The sequence below is a fragment of the Epinephelus moara genome, chromosome 21, assembly GCF_006386435.1.
Source record: "Epinephelus moara isolate mb chromosome 21, YSFRI_EMoa_1.0, whole genome shotgun sequence".
Classification (NCBI taxonomy): Eukaryota; Metazoa; Chordata; class Actinopteri; order Perciformes; family Serranidae; genus Epinephelus; species Epinephelus moara.
The window spans coordinates 34,527,197-34,546,423 of NC_065526.1; the positions used below are offsets into that span (position 1 = coordinate 34,527,197).

The 19,227-nt window shown below is 41.2% G+C and overlaps 1 protein-coding gene and 1 long non-coding RNA gene across 4 annotated transcripts in view; both read left to right on the forward strand.

Annotated features, from left to right (window-relative positions):
* The window catches only part of LOC126383124 (uncharacterized), a 2,988-nt gene extending 1,645 nt beyond the window's left edge, over positions 1-1,343 (forward strand). Inside the window, exon 3 of the long non-coding RNA XR_007569111.1 lies at positions 1,120-1,343. This is a non-coding gene — a long non-coding RNA (uncharacterized LOC126383124). The remainder of the gene's footprint in view (positions 1-1,119) is intronic.
* brinp2 (bone morphogenetic protein/retinoic acid inducible neural-specific 2) overlaps positions 1-19,227 on the forward strand; it is a 347,460-nt gene that overhangs the window by 316,685 nt on the left and 11,548 nt on the right. For all 3 annotated transcript variants that reach the window (XM_050033564.1, XM_050033563.1, XM_050033565.1), the window contains one exon: positions 16,624-16,846. In XM_050033564.1, the coding sequence (XP_049889521.1) occupies positions 16,624-16,846 (223 nt within the window). The remainder of the gene's footprint in view (positions 1-16,623; positions 16,847-19,227) is intronic.

The following is a 19,227-nucleotide window of genomic DNA, read 5'->3' on the forward strand; positions in this document are numbered from 1 at the left end:
CTGTATTTCTATTTCTACTTTGCACGGAGCATTGGAACAAAAACAATTTCCCCCCGGGGATTAATAAAGTATTCTGAATCTGAATCTGAATCTGAACTACATGAATCCCATTCCAAAGAGCACCTCAAACATACCTCTTTTTGAGTCCATGATGCACTCCTTTTTCAATACTTTTTTAATAAATACTTTGCAGAAAATTGCTGCTGTTGTGATTGATTTCCTCTGCCTTAGGAATGCAAAGATCCAGGGACAGGGCAGGNATGATGCACTCCTTTTTCAATACTTTTTTAATAAATACTTTGCAGAAAATTGCTGCTGTTGTGATTGATTTCCTCTGCCTTAGGAATGCAAAGATCCAGGGACAGGGCAGGGGGTCGGCGGGAAGCCCACTGCTGCCACCTGGCCCTGGTTTGTCCTCATGGATGAGGTTTTAGGACAGATGCCTTCCATTGCCCCTCCTGTCCTAATTGCCTCCATCCCTGAGGACACACCAGGGCCAGGTGCTGCAGTGGGTGAGCAGCATGAGGAGGAGGATGAGGAGGATGAGGAGAGGCAGCCAGGGCCAGCAACAGGAGGGACACAGAAAAGAAGAAGGGAAAGAGAAGATGAGATGTTGGAGCTGATGAGAGAGGATATGAGGTTGCAGAGGGAGGCCGAAGAGAGGAGGGAAAGAGAGAGCCGGGAGAGAATGGACAGACTTTTTAATTTACTAGAGAGGATGGTTAGAATGGACAGACTTTTTAATTTACTAGAGAGGATGGTTGAGAGGCGGTGATTTTTTTTAGCTTTTTTATTTTTCCTGTTCAATTAAGTTTTATGTGTTGCTGTTTCTTGTTTTCAAATGTTAATTTAAAATGTTGTATATAGTTAAATTAAAGTCTTGTAATCATTATCCGTTCAATTTCTTATTTACAACTAGAGTAAACTTTTGAACTACTTTTCAGTGACAACACAATTTTTTTTTTTTCTCATAACTATTTACAAAGATACAATCTGAACATTTTTAGCTATTTACAAGTGGGCATTCTTAACATGTACAACTATTTACAAATGATCAGCAGAAAATTATGAAACACATTACTAACCTATTAAATAACAAAAAACTACATTTATTTACAGTATAATTATTGGCTGAGCAGGAGTCCCTGGTGGTGCTGCTGGACTGGATGGGATGCCACAATAAAGACCCTGGAGTCTTCTGGCTGTGAGTGGGACATCATGTGGGGGGTGGGGGATGCATGTCTCCACTGTCCACCACATCGTCCATCAACGGGGTTTGCAGGGCTGACGCAATTGACGGCTGCCATGTCACTAAAAATGTTTAAAAGAGAGGCAAGAATAAAACAAACAAAATACTATTGCACAACTTTTAAACATCCCACCACAAACTACTTCAACAAACAAAACTGTTTACAAAACACTTTAAATAGGAATAGCTTTAAAATTATTTTACTTGCCCTCTAAAGGTAATCATGGTCAAGGACACCCTCCTCCAGGGCAGACACCTCGGCAGACAGCTGGTTCCGCCACGGAGCACCACTGACTGCCTCCAACCCGTTCTCCCCCTCATCCTCTGGCATGACGTCCTGCACTTCATCCTCTGGGGCCATGATGTCACCAGCACCCAGGCAGATGTTGTGCAGGACGGCACATGCTGTTATGACCTGAAGAAAAGAAGAAAAAAAAAGATTAATTTAATGTAATTGTAATTTAATTTTAATTAATTTACTGGTATTCACCATTTAACAATAATTCTGTTGTGTAATGACATACCTGAGGCACAAAGGTGTGGTGCACCTCCAGCGCTTGGAGGAAGATGGCCCTAAACCTCGTCTTCATCATCCCAAAGGCACGCTCTATGATGGAGCGTGCCTTTGGGATGATGGCTGTTAAAGCGCTGGGCTCCCACACCTTGTACCGGCCGCTTGTAGGGAGTGATGAGGGGGAGTGGATGTTGGAGGCACGGGTACCCACCGTCTGCCAAGATGAAGTACCCTGGAGGAGGGTAGATGGCCCGCCTGTACAGTGGGCTGTGCTGGAGTACCCTGGAGTCGTGCGTCGACCCCGGCCAGCCCACGTACGTGTCGATGAAGCGGCCCTGATGTTCACAAACTGCTTGCAGGATTATAGACGCAAACAGTTTGCGATTTCTATAGCACTGACCATCAGGGCCGCTTGGTGGCTTGATCCTGACATGGCAGCCGTCGATTGCTCCAGCAGCTTTTAGAAAAGCTTTGTATCTTGCCAGCCCTGCAAACCCCTGAGTTACTGCCGCCAGGTCATCAGCGGTCTTGGGGAGGTAGATGACCCTGTGGCGAATGGCCACCACCTCCTCAGTAACTCAATGAACGATGCAGTGAACAGTGGAGCGAGGCATCCCAAACACTCTTGAGACCACCCTGTATGATGTCCCACTCGCCAGCCAGAAGAGAAAGACCAAGGTCTCTATTGTGACTCGCCAGCCAGAAGAGAAAGACCAAGGTCTCTATTGTGGCACCCCATCCGTGTTGTCTTTCCTGGTGGAGAAAGTCCAGCAGCACCGCCAGGGACTCTCTGCTCAGCTTGAAATCTTGTCTGGTGTCATGATCATCAAAAAATATTTGGAGCACCGGAACATTCATATTTATGCAAAAATATTTGGAGCACCGGAACATTCATATTTATGCGGCAGTACATCGGCCTCATCTGGATGGGGAAAGGAGGGTAAGAACAGGAGAACATAAATGATTAAAGCAACAATAGCTATTTAATTTTAGTTAATAAGACAATGCTAGTTAATGTTATAGCTTAGATCAATAATGCTTTATCTGTCCATCTATCCACTTTGGCTTCTCAATATGGTTTTGATGTTTAATGACACAACATTTTAATATTGAATTAAGTCAGGGTTATTTACAGGGTTCGTACACATTTTACTATTCAATTCAAGCACTTTATAAGCCCTTTCAAGCATTTAAACTAAAATTCAAGCACTTTTCAGACCTTGAAAACACAGCATTAAAATTACAGAATTTTCAAAGATTTTAAGCACCTGTATGAACCCTGTATCAAGTGTAATGGTTGAATGACATGAACCATATATGTCAATCTATAGTTTATATGGCTAGCGTTTGTCACTTAACGGTACCCGTTTATTAACGAGTATATTAATTACCACGAACTATGCTAGCTATGTATGAACATTAATGTGGGTTAAAATAACAGGTTTAACGTTACCTCCCCACGGCTCTCGGCTCTCGCCGGAGATAAACGAGCCGCCGGTGTCGCTGTCGCCGGAGCTGCTTCTCCTCTTCCTCCAACAAAAAATATATATAAAAAAACAAAATCAAAACCTCTGGCTCCATCATTGTCGTCTGTTATGTTTTTGTGTCGTCTGTTATGTTGTCTGTCCATTATGTTTCTGTGTCGTCTGTTAAGTTGTCTGTTATGTTTTTGTGTCTTTCTCGGGCTTGGGCGGCAGGAGTAATGACGTCGTGACGCAACCAGGAAATCCTCCGTAGGTTAGACTGTCCCATTTAACAACGGGTGACGCGTCCTCCGAAGGATGCAGACCCTGAATTGGGACACAGCTATAGACTCTGGCCATGCCTCGCAAACAGCTTGTCATTGAGTAGCCCCGGCATTAATTATGCGTAACTTTGGGCCGCAATAAAATTTAAACAGGTGAGTTTACAGCAGAGTACCAGGCCGTAAACATGGTTATCACTGCTTTAAAGTTGGGCATTTTAACATTGGTGTCTATGGGGATTTATGCTGTTTTGGAGCCAGCCTCAAGTGGCCATTTGAGGAAGTGCAGTTTTTGGCACTTCGTTTTGCATTCATTTTTTAGCCCCAGAGATGGCTGCCTGAAGTCTACTGGTTCCCAAAAGAAACAGCGCAGCGCAAAATGTAGCGCAAAGCCTGGGTTGCAATGGTTAAAAGAAAGAACTGGATATATCGAGAAACTCCAGGGTCTGAAGCACTAAATTCATTAGTGGTAAGTAAGCTTGTTCAAGCAAACGATCACTAGTCAACAGTCTACAGAGGGAGAGAGCAGCATTTGTATTTGTGTGTGCTGTGTGTCTGTCTTTTTCATTCTCCAAAAAATTGCAAAACTTCTTGGTAATAAAATGAGCGCAACAGATCCGACGTTGTCCAGTTCTTGGGTTTTACTGCTGACATCCATGCTTTGCACTAGTTTGTTTCTTTTTAGAAGCAGTAGACTCTTATTTGTATCTTTTCAATGAGGACAAGCTACCATTGAGCAGCAAGGTCCTGAAACTATTTCCTATACCATTTCCCACAATGTGTATTTCAGTTCAGGAGGACTGAAGTTCAGAGTTTCATATGCTTTCTGTCCACAGTAGTGGCTGGACTGGAGGTTTTGTGAAACAACAATCATAACCTAGCAACCCAAAGACACCTTGAAATGGTCTATACTGGACTGGCCATCTGGCATACCAGGTAGTTTCCAGGTAGGCCAACATGCCATTTGGGCCAACACAACTCTTTTTTTTTTTTCTTTTTGTCCGACTGGCCAATAATGCAGGTAGTCTGGTCCATTGGTAGATTTTCTTCATTGACAATGGGCCAGCCCAATTTTATTTTTAAACCCCTCCCTGTTTTGGCTCTGTGCCTTTGTTAAAAAGTATCAGCAACGAAAAATGTGCCAAAATGGATACAACAAAACACAAGGGAGGCATGGAGAAATTGCAGGTCAGAAAAATACTTTTAACCCAGATTTTTCACACCCTTTTAGCAACTTGCCTGCGGCTCAGAGTAACTCAGTCCCGTCTTTCACAATTCCTCTCTTGCCGTGAGCAGGCAGATAGGAGAGAGTTACAATGGGCATGCAAATCAGCATCGCCAGGTCATTTTGTTGTGAGCCTGTCATAATGTGAGCCTCTGTGAAGTTTGACAAAAAATGTGATAGTCTTTGTAACGTGTGTGCGTGTGTGTGTGTGTGTGTGTGTGTGTGTGTGGGTGTGCGTGTGCGTGTGCATGTGCAATCCATCTTGTAATCAATTGTTGTGGACAACTTTTTGTCCCAGTCCATCAGTGATACTACCACTCGGAGGAGCCAAAGTCATACACCCACTGTACCCTCAAGTACTTTTAATGTGTGTTGTGGAGTGACACTGAAATAAAGTTTATCTATCTATCTATCTACATTTTAACTCCTATACACACTTCAAAAGAGTTCTCCACAAATTTTGCATTCCTATAATAATGTCTGACTCATGATCGACAGTTTGAAAAAAAAGGATTAAAGTCGATGCAGCAGAACCAGATACATATATTTTTTAATTCCACGCATTCTTCTTCCTTGTCAAACCTGATGCCTACATTACTCACAATGCGACTAGACAGCTGACCATTGTGTCAGGTTTGTTTTGCTAGTAGTGGCTAATGTAGCCTCGAGCAGACATAAGGAGCAGAATACAGAAGTCTGGTAAGCTCACGTCCTTCTAACAACACCCTTGTCTTTTTTGACTTTTTTCATCATATTACATGAAGTTTAGCAGATTTCATGTAATCCTTTTTAGAGTCCAAAAGGCTTCATACAAGTTTTTTTTTTCCACATTAGTGCTAGTACTAATACACTAAGACACCTGCATGCACCAATGAAGTTTCATAAGTAACTTAAGTTTGGGAGTGGGGCCATGCCTAAAGCCTAGTTCACATGACACGATTTTCACCCTGATTTTGTGTCGCGGAGACTATCGTAATCTTTTGAGTGTTCATACATACATGGCGAAGATTTCTCCACCGAGCCCTCACCGACAGAGCCCCAAATAACGCGGTGATGTCACCAAACAGCGTTTTTTTTTTAACTTGAAGACAACTCATCGTAAAGGCATGGATATTCTATGTTGAATCAGATCTGCCTCCATGGCCTGGGTCCAAACACAACACGCTCCCCGTGATCCTGTGGACGCAGCCATTGTTGTTGTTGTTGCTTGCCGGCTTGTCAGTGTTGCCAGATCTTGGGAGAGAAACAAGCAACCAGGGCTATGGAAACAAGCCCAAAAGAAGCGACAAGTAGGCTTGTTCACACACTAGGACTCATCCTGGCAGACTATCTCAGACCCAAGGTGGCTGTCAAGATCCTCTGCGACGTCAAAATCGTGGTGAAAAACGTGTAATGTGAACTAGGCTTAAACCACACCTCTAATCACCTGTGAAGCCTACTTAGAACTGCTAAGCCCATCCCCTCCTGTTTGTCTCAGTTTTCACCTCTGCTTTCCTTCCCCATGATCCCTTTACCCCCCCTACCTCAACCCTTCCCCCATCCCTATTCGCATCCATTGATCCTCTCTTCCCTCTTCTCATCGCCTCTTATTCAATCCCGTACATACCTCTCACATCTCTCCTTATCTAGGCACTTCCTGGAGTGTGTAATTGATTCAGCTTCAGAGAAGGGTCCCCCACACTGAGTTACCTCCTCCCCAGCCTTCATACATCCTTCCCAACTTCCTCCCCCACGTTCACACCCTTCCTCACATCCATCCATTCGTCCATTCTCAGCATTCTATACATCCTCATTTCAGTAAACCTTTAAAATCACACTGCTGTGGGGTGGCCCTTGCGAGTGAAAAAAAATGTGTAGAAGACTTGCAACTTGCCTTTAACAATGGTTTGTGACTTCACTTGAACTTTAAGCACTTTGCCTAGTGATGATATGATATTCTCCACAAACTCAAATATTAAAACGATGTTAAAACTTTACCTAGAAGTTACCTAGAAATGGTAGAAAAGGGATTCTCCATGCATATTCCAGCAATGTGCCTCTGGGAAAACAGGCTGGAGCACACTAGTGAAATCAGACTAATGTTACTAATGTTTTTTTTTGTTTGTTTGTTTTACTGCAAACTATGTGCTTTTGATTAAACAAATGACGGAATAAAGAGGCCATATGAAGTAATACGTGCACCAATACAGTAGTTCAGTAAGTTAGACACCTATACCGTATATGTTGTACTGTGAAAAGCATGATTTTATTCCTCCCACTTCTTTCTTCCAACAACCTCCATTAATGTTCTCTATGTAAATGCACTGACCACATTTTGAATTTGGAGCATGGTGTTCTAAAAATACTCAAATTGAGGTCAGCACTTGATCTATGACTGAAAAAAAGTCAGTCAGGTCATATTCTGAGGCGACGCTAATGTAGAAGCTGCAAAGTTTGGATGCTGTAACTGTAAGTATTCAAATGTAATGTAAATCTGAATGTATGTTTTATGCATCAAAACAGGCTTCATAAAAAAGGCACACAAATCATGATTTCAGCATTCCAATTGAAGTCACTTCCTGTACTATAGGAGCTGCTGTGTGTGGATATCAATCCTGTAATACACCTGATCTCTAACTATGTGAGTATATATGTTCTTCTTTGTACTGCTAATGATAAAAGACAGCTGTAGCGTGTTTTGTAAGACTTGCAAAGCCCACGCCTTTGCAGAGATAAATGCAACTTTAATTATTCTGTTAATAATAAATAGTTAAGTGTATAGTTGCTTATGCATTTATGAGTTCAGCTCAAGTTAAGCACAGACGGCGCTCTTGTCCTCTTGAAGGATTTCCGACTAATTATGGAAGATGTGTCTGGAAAAACTGAGTCTTTAGGGGATTATGGGCTAATCTGAAAACAAAAAGCTTACTTTATTAAGAAGCAAATGTAATTAGAGTGTATCGTGATGAATCACTCACTACTGAATGGAAAATACCAGTTTTATGACGTCCCCCGCCCCCCCTTTTTTTTATCACTTTGCATACATTTACACTTTTCAGCACTGTACTGTACGTCTCCATAGGTTTCACAATCAATCAAGACTCCTAATCAAGACTTTTTCTCTACTCGTCACATTTAAAAGTTATGATTTTTTGCGGTCTCCCAAGAGTGTTTTGGTGCTATATTTTCATTACCGTATATATAGAATTCAAATTCTCACATTTTTCTAAAATAATTTCTGCTCTAGGTAAGTAAAAGTAAAGTACTGAGCCATTTTTTCTAAGAGATCAATCAGTCCACTGAGCAGTGACCGACTTCAAAAAGTACTTCAAGTCTACTTTTTAATACAGAGGCTCTATAGAGACTGCCAAACATAAAATCCTCCCTGCTAACTATTGTGTGAGCAGTGTCAGCGATGTATGATGGATGGTGCCTTTAATGTGGTACAGACACTTTGAAGTGATGGAGATAGCAGCTTACTCGACAGCTCTGGACCCTCTGTTTTCCGCTCCGTCTCTCCCAGCCGGCGTCACAGCAGAATAAAAGAGGGAGAGCGCTGCCACACTCGCCTGAAGACATCCCAACTCCAACCTTATTGTCTGTCATGTTTGCAACTGAATTAAAGGCACAGAGGAAGAAAGATGATTATTGAAGTTGTTGTTGCGAGAAATCATGTGGGATTTAATGAGAGGATCTTCACTAAGATGTAACTGACAGACAGGGGCACTGCACAGAAAAAAAAGGCATCTGAGGAGGAAGGAGATGTTCCAGACAGCGGTGTTCACTGCTACAGTGACAGGCAGTTGTAAACCCATCAATTCTAATTCCAGCTGTGACTGAGACACTGGATGTGAGTTTATGCAAGGGTTAGAACTAATGTACATGTTTTTGCCAGAACATTTTAATTATACATAGCATTAAACATGTGACTCTGTAATGTAATACAATTCAATCATTTAAAGCACAAACAGCAGGCATGGGACCAAATATGCACACTTGAAGATTTACATTATCCCCACAAAGGAAGGTGAATGTTATTACAATGAGACTAGCTCAGAATTCACATCAGACACAATACCAAATGCCAGCTCTGTCCATCCTTATGATCCACACCATCACCAGCTTCCATTTCAGACAAATTGTCTTCACCAGAGTGATTGATGCCAAAAAAAAAAAACATCAGCAGGATGCATGGGAATTATACAGGAGTCTGAGATTTGTGTTAACTGAATGGCTGTCTATGGAGGCAAGTCTTTCAAAATTAAATGACAAAGTGTGTCATCTGACTATTTTGTTAAAGAGGCAACAGAAAGGATTCGGGGTTTTTTTTTTTTTTTGCTTGGCGCCACCTAGCGTCAGTAGTGTAGTGGGATCAGAGATAATCAATAAAATGTAGTCTGTAAAGCCACCAGTATACCTCTATGTATATGTAGAATGAGAAGGTGTGTGGACACTGTACTAAATAAATGAGTAAAGAGACCGAGCAACAATTATCAGATTTATCTGAAGAAAAAAACAAATAGTAATGCAAATAATTATACCAGAATGCACAGTACCAGTACAAACAACTCACAGTAAATGATACCAATATGCACAGTATCAGTACAAATTGGAAACAGAGTTCAGTGTTCACTTAGCTGGGTGTAACTTAGCTGGGCAATGTCCGTCGATAGCTGCCTCCTTGAGAAGAGAACAGAAGGAAGGGAGGGGGGTATCACTGTCCGAGGGCTGCCGTAGAATGGCAACGAGGATGTCAGCCGACCAACACTCGCTACCCGGTCCCTGGTTGCGGCAATTTGCGATGCTGGCCAGCTAGGAATGAACTAGCAGCCAGTACAGTACAGTCCTCTCTCGGCTAGCTAACATTTAGCCGGGTTACTTACTGATCCATTAGAAAGAAAGCCAGCTGGACACCAGTGTTGAAGCCTCTTTGGTCACGGAGCTCCCTCCATCTCTTGAACGCCTGACTGAGGTTTACTCTTGTTTTTCCTCTTCTTTTATCACTCTCCTTTTAGCTCTTCTTTGCCTCCTCAGACAGAGGAGCTTGTTTTCTTTTGCTAGGCCGTTTTTCACTTGTCTCCAAACTTTGTCCGTCTGCCATTGTGCTCGTGACTCAACTATCTCATGCCCAACTCCTCATAAGGACCAGCTCCAGTCCCTGATTGGCCGACCGACCAGTTTCACAATACATGGCGCGTTTCCTGCCGTAAAGCAGATTTTTTTCCATGAAATTTCGTCCCCGGTGGCAGAAGCTTATTGCAAAGATTGCAAAGCCACTAAGTTGCTGTTGCCTCTTTAAGTTTAGGAGACCTTTGTTGTTATGGTTACAATAATAAAGGTTATAGAATGATGATCCATCCATCCATCTATCCATAAGCTGGAGCCAATCCCAGCTGACACTGGGTAAAAGGAAGTTTATTTTTTATTTTTAAGGGGCCTTATCAATGGGCGTGGACTAAAATGCTCCTGGATGCATTTGAATAGAGCTACAACCAATTAGAGCAACTGAATCTGAAGTAGCACTGAGCGACAAGTGACCAGGCCTACCCAGTGTTATGAAAAACTGTAAACATACTACAGTGTGCAGAGATGAGATGGTATATTAGGAGCTGATATATAAAACTTTTGCCAAATCCTGTTGGAAGTAAGTCAAACACATCTTTGGCTTCGATTGGAGCTGATTTTTCTTATTTTAGCAAAAACACACCAATCAGCCACAACATTAAAACCACTGACAGGTGTAGTGTAGTGCATAACATTAAACATGTCCATGGCCTGTGACAGAGGACCTTCAAACTCCCCAGATCCTAATCCAATCGAGCATCAATGGGTGGCCCTGGTGCCGAACAGCACATGACACCCCCAAAGGTCCTGTTTCCCCACTGTAGATTGCACTTGGTTCTTACCTGTCATAGCATGAACACAGGACCTCTGGGATACCAGCATGTCCCACGGGTAAGACACATCACCATATATTAGTCATGAAACATCATTCTGTGTGTGAGACAGTTCATCCAATAATTGTATTCTATTTTATTTTCTTAGGACGAACTTAACAAAATTGTCATCCTTAGAAACCCACTACTAGCTCCCAAACACTCTGAGTTTTGTTGACTTCACTCTCCAAAACACTGTATTGTATATGACTCCTCTAATCCCAGCTCAGACTTTTTAATATCCCATGCCCTTGTAGGGAGTTAAATGAACAGGCCTCAGCCAGCCAGTCACTTAGCTGTCGTCTCCGCTTGATGATGTCATGAATCACTAACTCAGCTCAGAGATGGAGATTCCAGGGCGGCGCGGTCACCCATTATGGAAAAGGAAAAAAAACCCAGCCTCTTTATCTGATAGATTTTGAGTGAGCCAAATTGTCCATAAATTTGGGACATGGAGTCATAAATGTCAGGAAAGGGAGGAAAACAGACAGACAAATTCCTCCAGCGTGATGGCAGTGCTAATGATTATTTCTAAGAGTGTGTGAGGAGAGAGAGTGAGTGAAAGAGAGTCTGGAGAGAATAATGCTAAAGGAGTGTTAAAGGCAGATTGAGAGAGCAAGAGTGATTTGAAAACAGGGGGGGAAAAAGGTTTAAGAAATAGGGAGGAGGATGTGTATGAGGGTGTGTGTGCCGCTGTGTGTGAGTTAATCGTTGTTGGAGGTGAAAAGGAGATGAAGACTGATGCAGGACAGGACAGGACAGGGGAAAGGAGAGTGTGTTAAGGTATGTGGAGGCACTGATCTCGCTGGCTAATGGTCATAGTGAGTTTCACTGCATGTTTCTGTGCTATGGAGGAAAAACCACCTCTAAACAGAAATCACATGGGATATTTTAATGAGTCAACTGTATTAATAAGAGGGTTTCAGATGAGATAACACGCCATCTTGGCAGCCATATTGGATCACAGTAGCTGTGGAGAACAGGTTGTGGTTCCATATTTCCAGAAATTAACAATAATAACGACATTCTGTGTGGTTTCAGACTGAGAGCTGACAAGCATCATCCAAATTTGTGTTGAGCTCAAATCCACAAAATAAATCAATATATATACTCATCTAACTCATATAAGACCCTATCCAATACTGACACTGAGTTTTAACTAAGAAATGAGACCAAAATCAGATAAAGATAAAAACACAACTGTTAACTTCAATGTCAGGAACCAAACTTTATTCACAAATCTTATAGTTCCTCATTGTTATTCTTCTACTTTTATACATAATAATTTCAGGTCAGATTTAATTCTTAGGTTTAAAGTGGCCGTACCTTTGTATTAGAGGTATAATGAGACATCATTATCTGTATCTGTATCTGTTCAGCCAATAAAATGATGTGTCTGTATTCAGATAGAAGACCGGTAAATTGTCATGGTAAATTGGTTAATGTTGTATTTTCTAACATTATAATTAGGTTAGAAAATATGAATATTTTAAGCTTTTCAGAGAGCCTCAGACAATAAATATCCAGGTGTATGGTAAGGGTCATCATTAGCTGTTTTTTAGCAGAATGATGATTCACCTCATAAATCATGATGCAATAATTTTATCTATCAAGTACATAAGCCACTTTTTAATAAAAAGTGTTGTATCATACCGTATCAGCATCAGCAATTTTGGCCCTGTATGACTTGGCATAGAATCAAAACCAAATTTTGTAGTATCGCCCACCCCAACAGTTTGATTGTTGTGCTTTTAAAACAAACAACAACAAAAAAGATTTAATATTGGCAGATACGGACTGTACTTTTCATCTCTCTCTCTCTCTCTCTCTTTCTCTCTCTCTCTCTCTCTCTCTCTCTGGGTTGAACTGGGTTATTTTAACAGAGGAAATTAACATAGATTACACCTACAAACTACAGGTTTCAAACTTCATTTTGATGTATAGGTTGCAGGGATCTGAAAGAATTCCAGTTGCCACACCAGACTTTTTGTCTCGCTACTTCTAAATTTTCCCCATTGAACTATACTGCGCACCACTGGTCAAAAGCATGCAGGTCCTGGGTGAGTTTGCTTTATAGACCATTTATAGAAAATATTACAGGTGCGGGCGAGCGGGCTGAAAAGTGACAAAGCAGTGTTCTGAGTTATTAAAAAAACAAAAACACTGGATGCAATAGTCCACCTTCTCTCTCACTCTCTCTCTTGCTGTCTCAAACAGACACACCTTGAAAAGGGCCACTGTGCTGTCCCTGTCCTTGTCTTAGTCCTTACAATTTTGCCACTGTAATGCATAAAGTTTGCTCTTAATGAGTTGGTATTAATTGGTATTGCTCCCTGCTGTGTGGGGGCCGCTACAGAATAGTGATCACTTTTTAATAACATGTTGTAAATGAAATGACTAATTGGTGAAATCAGAGTCCTATGATCTAACATAATTGCCTTTTCTTTTTTTTTTAATCTCGTGGTCATCCACAATGATGTGAATCAATTTGACGAAACAATGAAACACAGACATTTAAATCATGATTTTTTTTTAATGAACAATGACAAGCAGCTTTGGGTAGAATTAATATATGTTTCCACCACCATATAAACAACATAGTCAGATTTGGGTACACCCCCACTTTGCATGATTCTTTTTTTAAATCATATTTTATTTCTATGAGCAGCTAAAAAGAGACACATTTGTGTTCTGGTGGAGCAAAAGCTCATTGAGCAACTTTTCGATGGCCTGCATGAGTTTGACCTCTAATAAAGTGGCATTTGTATCCTGTGCACTGAGTCTTTTTTTGTCCTTCAAACAACAAACTCTGCTGAGCTCAGTGTAGCTTTTAATACCTTGTGAAGATCAGAAGAGGTGACATGAAACGAGCATTAAAAACAGACCATCTGAGGAATGAACCCAGCAAACGTAGTAATAACAAAGTTAATGTTGCCCTACTAATTTATCCTCATGTCCGTACAGAGAGGCTACAGAAAGAGATGAGAGAGGAACAAGAGATCTAGAAACAGACAGACAGGAAACAGCTTAAGCGAGACAGCATGACTCGCTAGTCCAGAGGAGAAAGATCACAGCGCAGGAAAGAGGCAGACGTACACAAAGAGAAGGATGGAGGGAGAGACAGACCATTGTGTCATCTGGGATCACTGAGCACTGTAATAGGCTTGAGTCTCATCAGTTGGGCTCAGCTCAGGTCGGCTTGGCTGCAGATTTCCTCTCTGTCTCTCTGCCAACAACAGCACATGGGAATATGATTCTCCAGCAGACCCAGAACAATCCTAGAAGGTCTCACTTAGCTGGCTTTGGGAGAAAAGGAAATAATAGGTTCAAGTTTCCCAGAGGCTTCTTACTGGCATAATATTTGCCCACTGGTTCATAATGGAACTTCAATGATCTTAACACCGGAACACTCTTGGCAAACCAAGCGCAGGGTATGAGCTCTGTCCTCTGTGCCCATATTATTCTCAGTGTAATTTACTCAAACAGTGCCCAATCTTTTCATGTTGGAGGTTTTACACACCCACTAGTGAAATAATAACCCTTTGATTTGATAGCAACATTTGAATGTCTCTCTTCTCTTGGCTGGGGTAGGAGATGTAAACCCCTGAAGGTTTTACTCATAATACAAGCTAAAGCTTACATGTGTAACATAAAAGCATCTTATACACACCTATTAGGTACTAAATGGCTATAACATTGTCATATTTTTCAAAATCAGAATAAAAACCATATAGCCTTGAAGTAGCCTTAAAAAAAATACACTGATTTTTAAACTATCTCAGATTGCTTTTTCTTGTTCATGTCATTATGTTTCAACCAGACATATAGGATAGAAAACTGCATTAACAAGATGCTCTCACACAACCTAATTGCCAGAAAAAATGTTGGCATTGTACCTGTCTGCAAACCACACATTCATTACATTTGTACTTTGTTATGTAGCAGATACATTGAAACTTTACATTCCAGCCCCATAGTTAACGTGGTTAGGTATAGGCCCAAAAACCACAAGGTTATGGTCAGGAAAAGATCATGTTTTGCTTACAATTTCAGGTTTGGGGGCACAATCTCTGCCATAAAAGTAGGGATGTCTCTGTTAAAACACTCACTTTTCATGGCACTATTTCAAAATAAATGTACTACTATAGTACGACAACGCAAATTGACATTTTTATCCTTCAACAACAAATGCACATGGTTATGTTTTGCCAACACGCACGTGGTTGGGTCTAGATAAAAAGAGCAGGGTTTGGCTTTACAATCTTACAGGAAGCAAACACCAGCTTTCCAGGTGAAAGTCCTGGGTTGTTGGACCCATCCACCACCCCTCTCACCCTCCCTACTGGGACCTCAGAAGCCTTAACTTTCATTTTTGTCTCGCTGTGTTTCCTCCTGACGCCACCAGGCACCGTTACACTATAATGGCAAGTGGCCGCACATCATGCCGACATGAAAGGACACCTTTTTTCATCAGTGTCCAACGCTAGAAGTCACTGCCTAGTGCCGGATTTCAACAACTTTGGAGTAAGACCGGGTTGTATAAATGTCTATATGATTTGTGAATATTTGTGGCTTGCAGAAAAGTACAATGCCAACATTATGTTTTGGTGACGGGGCTGTCAAACAATAATGACTTTAAAGGTACACTATGTAGTTTTTTAAAGGAGAAACAGCACAATCTTCCTTTTACAAATCAGGAGCTGAAGTCATAAGTAACAAAACAAACCCCTGTTACAGCCTTACTTGATCTGGCATGACCAGTAGTTTATGGAGGCTCATGTTAGCTGATGTTATTTTGGAGTTGGAGGTGTTCATCAACAGTTTTACAGATGTCTCATTTATACTGTTGTTCTATGGGGAAAATGCCTTTTGTCTCTGCAATACCAAGAGAGGCCTCTGGGAAAAATTGTACTGCATAGCGTGCTGGCAGCCTGGGTCATACACAGTAAAAGTGTCAACTAGAGTCTGTCAAGACAAACAGTTCAAGTTTCTTTTACAAGCGATCAAGTGGTGCCTGGAGCAGTGCCTGACTGAGGGCATGGAGTTTGAAAGATGTGGACATTTGTCTGCCGGGTCTAAAGGAAGAATGTGCCACTTTAACATATCAATCTGACAAAGGTGATTTGGACTTGGATTTTTTTTAAGGCTCTAACCTATGAAGACCTGATATCTATGGCGCTCTGCGCTTCACCTCAGCACTCTATTGAATTTATTACATTTTATGTCAATGCTTTGTGCCATTACAGATAAAACTGATTCAGATGCTTTAATGGTTTTGACTGGCATGTTGTTGGAGGTGATTTTAGGTTTGTGTGAAATGATAGTCCCTTGACAGCTAAAATTATAAACGTATGTAGATAAACTGTACTTTTTGGGATTTTTTTTTTTTTTTTGGTTTTGCTGTGACAGCTGCAGAATTGGCTGTGGATTACATCTATAGCTGCTTTTGTGTATTTGCATTTTACAGCCAAGCACCACAGAGATACAACTTCTCACCATTTTACGACGTGCTCTTATTGGTCTGTTCAGCTCGTGATGATCTCTTATCTCTTAACTTGTTTAGGCCACTAAAGAAAGAATTACAACGTAAATGACAATGTGCATCCGTACGTGACACCATACTGTCAGTCGTCAGATAACCAGTGTTTCTAAATGACAATGATGCAAATGATGCTTCTGTGAATGTGATGAGCTTCTAATGGTGAGGTGAATGAGTATAACTGCAGATTGAAGCACAGGTGTTTACTTTGTAATGGCAATTCATTAGTATATAACAGCTTTTTTTGTATTCTAATGGCACATGAAACTCCCCCAGCTCCTCAGTCATTATCTCTGCATGCCACTGGGGATAAAGGAGACTGTGGTGAATGGGTTTGCACTGCTCAGAAGGGGTATTGTTAACATTTTAATGACTTAAGAGTACCTGATTTTCTTCTGTTTTCTCTTTCTCCACCTTCCCTTTCTCCACTTCTGCAGATGAATTCAAAGCCCTCCTGAAGCGCCTGCCCACTGACCGGTTCTTGAATGTGTCCATGATCGCCAAGTTCTGGTCGGCTGATTTGTCTCTCCAGAAGCGTTATGCCCAGCTGGAGTCCAGCACTGCCCTGGTCCTGGGCAAAGCCCAGAAGGTCGTCAGGAAACTATTCACCCTGAGCAAACGCTGCCCCAAACATCCTCGCATCAGTCTGCCCAGAGAGAGGTAACCCACTGGGATGCAATGACACAAAAACAAACCAAATGAAGACATAATTTGTGATTACTGGGAGTTTTGCTGGCTGCTCAGTGCTGATTCATTACAGCTGTAGGCTTTCTAACAGCTCCCCTCAAGTGGGGCACACTGGGAAAACCCAGAGCTATCTGTCGGGAAAGAGCTCAGCTTTGAATTTAGTAAAACCCCAAAAGTTATACACACAGGAAGGTGGGAAACATGCCAGTGGGGTACACATTTGCTCCTTTTAAGCTGATTCCCATCCAAAATGTGTATTTGTAGATTGCTGGCATTGTGATTTCAGCTGTTTCAGCTTTGGGCTGCCTCTGCTGTCAACAGATTGTACAGTAGTAAATATGTCTAACTGTGTAAAACTGTTTGCATCATGACAGAGCAGTAGCAACACTGCGTAGATAGCTGTACCCTGTATGTACCTGAATGGATCATCAGTATCAACAGCCCACAACACTCCCAGATGGAGTGGCCTAGAAACAATTTTATGCAAAAGCAATAATCATTACCATTTTATAGAAGCAATATCTGTTTAGATACTGTAATGACTGAAGCAGTTAGTGAAAGCTTTTACATTTGTTGGAGCCTAACAGATGTAGTGTTCCCTTAGGGATGCAAACAAATACAAATACATCATTCAGAAATGCACAGGCAGTGCACTCTGAACAGACACACAAAACAACTGTATTTTTGCAATAATATTGTGCAGTGCAGAAAAAAGCTTGACCAATGGTCCACATGTATTATTTTACCTTGTGGTCCGATCCTAAGGTCTGGTACCCTCACAACTTAAAAGAAGAAAGAAAACTGATAAGCAGAAGTTAGGGGCTGTCTCAAAAGTGCATGCTCGTGGCTCATTTATGTTCAATGCTAGATACGTGTAGATACCATGTTTATTTTGTCCATATTTACGCACATTTTCTGAGAGCTTATGGATATGGATGAAAGGGAGCAATATGACTAGAGATCGTGGAGGCAGTGTAGCATAGTTCAAGCGAGATGTGACCACAGGAGACAATGAAGAAATGGAAATAATGTCAGAATGGTACGAATCGGAAATATAGTATAATTATATATGGTAATCTATAGTGAAATTAGTTAAAATAATTCTCCATTCACATATCAGTATTGTATTTAATGCCTGCACAGACTACCGCCATCTACAATGCTGTTTCTGTTTAAAAGTACATTATTGCATCGCCTTGTTAGTTGTTGTGTGAAACTTTTGACTCTGCCTCCTAGTGTCATCTACTGGCTGTTTCTAAGCCAAAATAAAGGACACATGAAAGTATAAGGGCATTGACATTTACAGCATTTGAAATGCACGTAATTATTTTCATGTGTAAGGGGAGTATTAATGAGCCTGAGGGGGCAAGGGAACTTTTCATATGTTAGCAGTAGCTTTCCTTTTTTTTTCATATCAGACCGATATATATCTGGACCAACTCTGTTATATTCACAATCTCCTGTTTTTAGTAACATGGCCTAATACAATTCTAACTGTTAAGTATACATTTTTTTCACTTTTTTTTCTTTTTTGAAGGTGGAGCTCAGACACAAATCATTTTTCATTATTCAATTAGTACCTGGTACCTGGCTAAAACATCTTGTTAATTAATTGACAGCTAAATGGCACTAAAAAAAATGCAGAAAATGAAGCTGATTAGACAATCGTCTCTTATAATATGAATTCATAACCTACAGATAGCACAGATAGTAGTATGGCATTACACTCCTTCTCTTCATATGAATTCCCAGTGTTTCCTTCAAAGTGTTGCATTTAGTTTAAAGAGAAACTACAGTTTATTGCTAGTTGGGTTTTACTGTCAGAGGTGTTACACTTGGTTTTATCTCTTATGGTAACATCAACTCATCAAAGTGATGCTGAGAACACAGCACAAACAACAACAAACACTAGGGTTTTCACCACGTCTTCATGTGGACATTCAGAACACCTACCCAGTCTTATTGAAATACATAAAATGGACACAAACTCTTAACAATACAGTTAGGGATGTCCCGATCCAATATTCGGATCGGTATCGGCCGCCGATATTAGCAAAAAACGGGCATCGGCATCGGATTGGACTGCATGGAAAAATGCCGATCCATGAACTCCGATCGAGTTTTTCACGGACTCCGTGCCAGGTTTTCCGGCCAGCCCAGCACTCCGCGATTCAAGCAGTCCATTCCAGTGATCCACTCCAGCTCTTACTATCAATCCACCAGGCCAGCATGCAGAGGGCAGACACACAGAGGGTAGGAAGAGTAGCGGTCAATTTAGTTAACTGACTATTTGTTTTCTGCTCTGGTTTTTTGAGAGTGATATTTTTATTTGGTTTACACTCTTACTGTTTAAG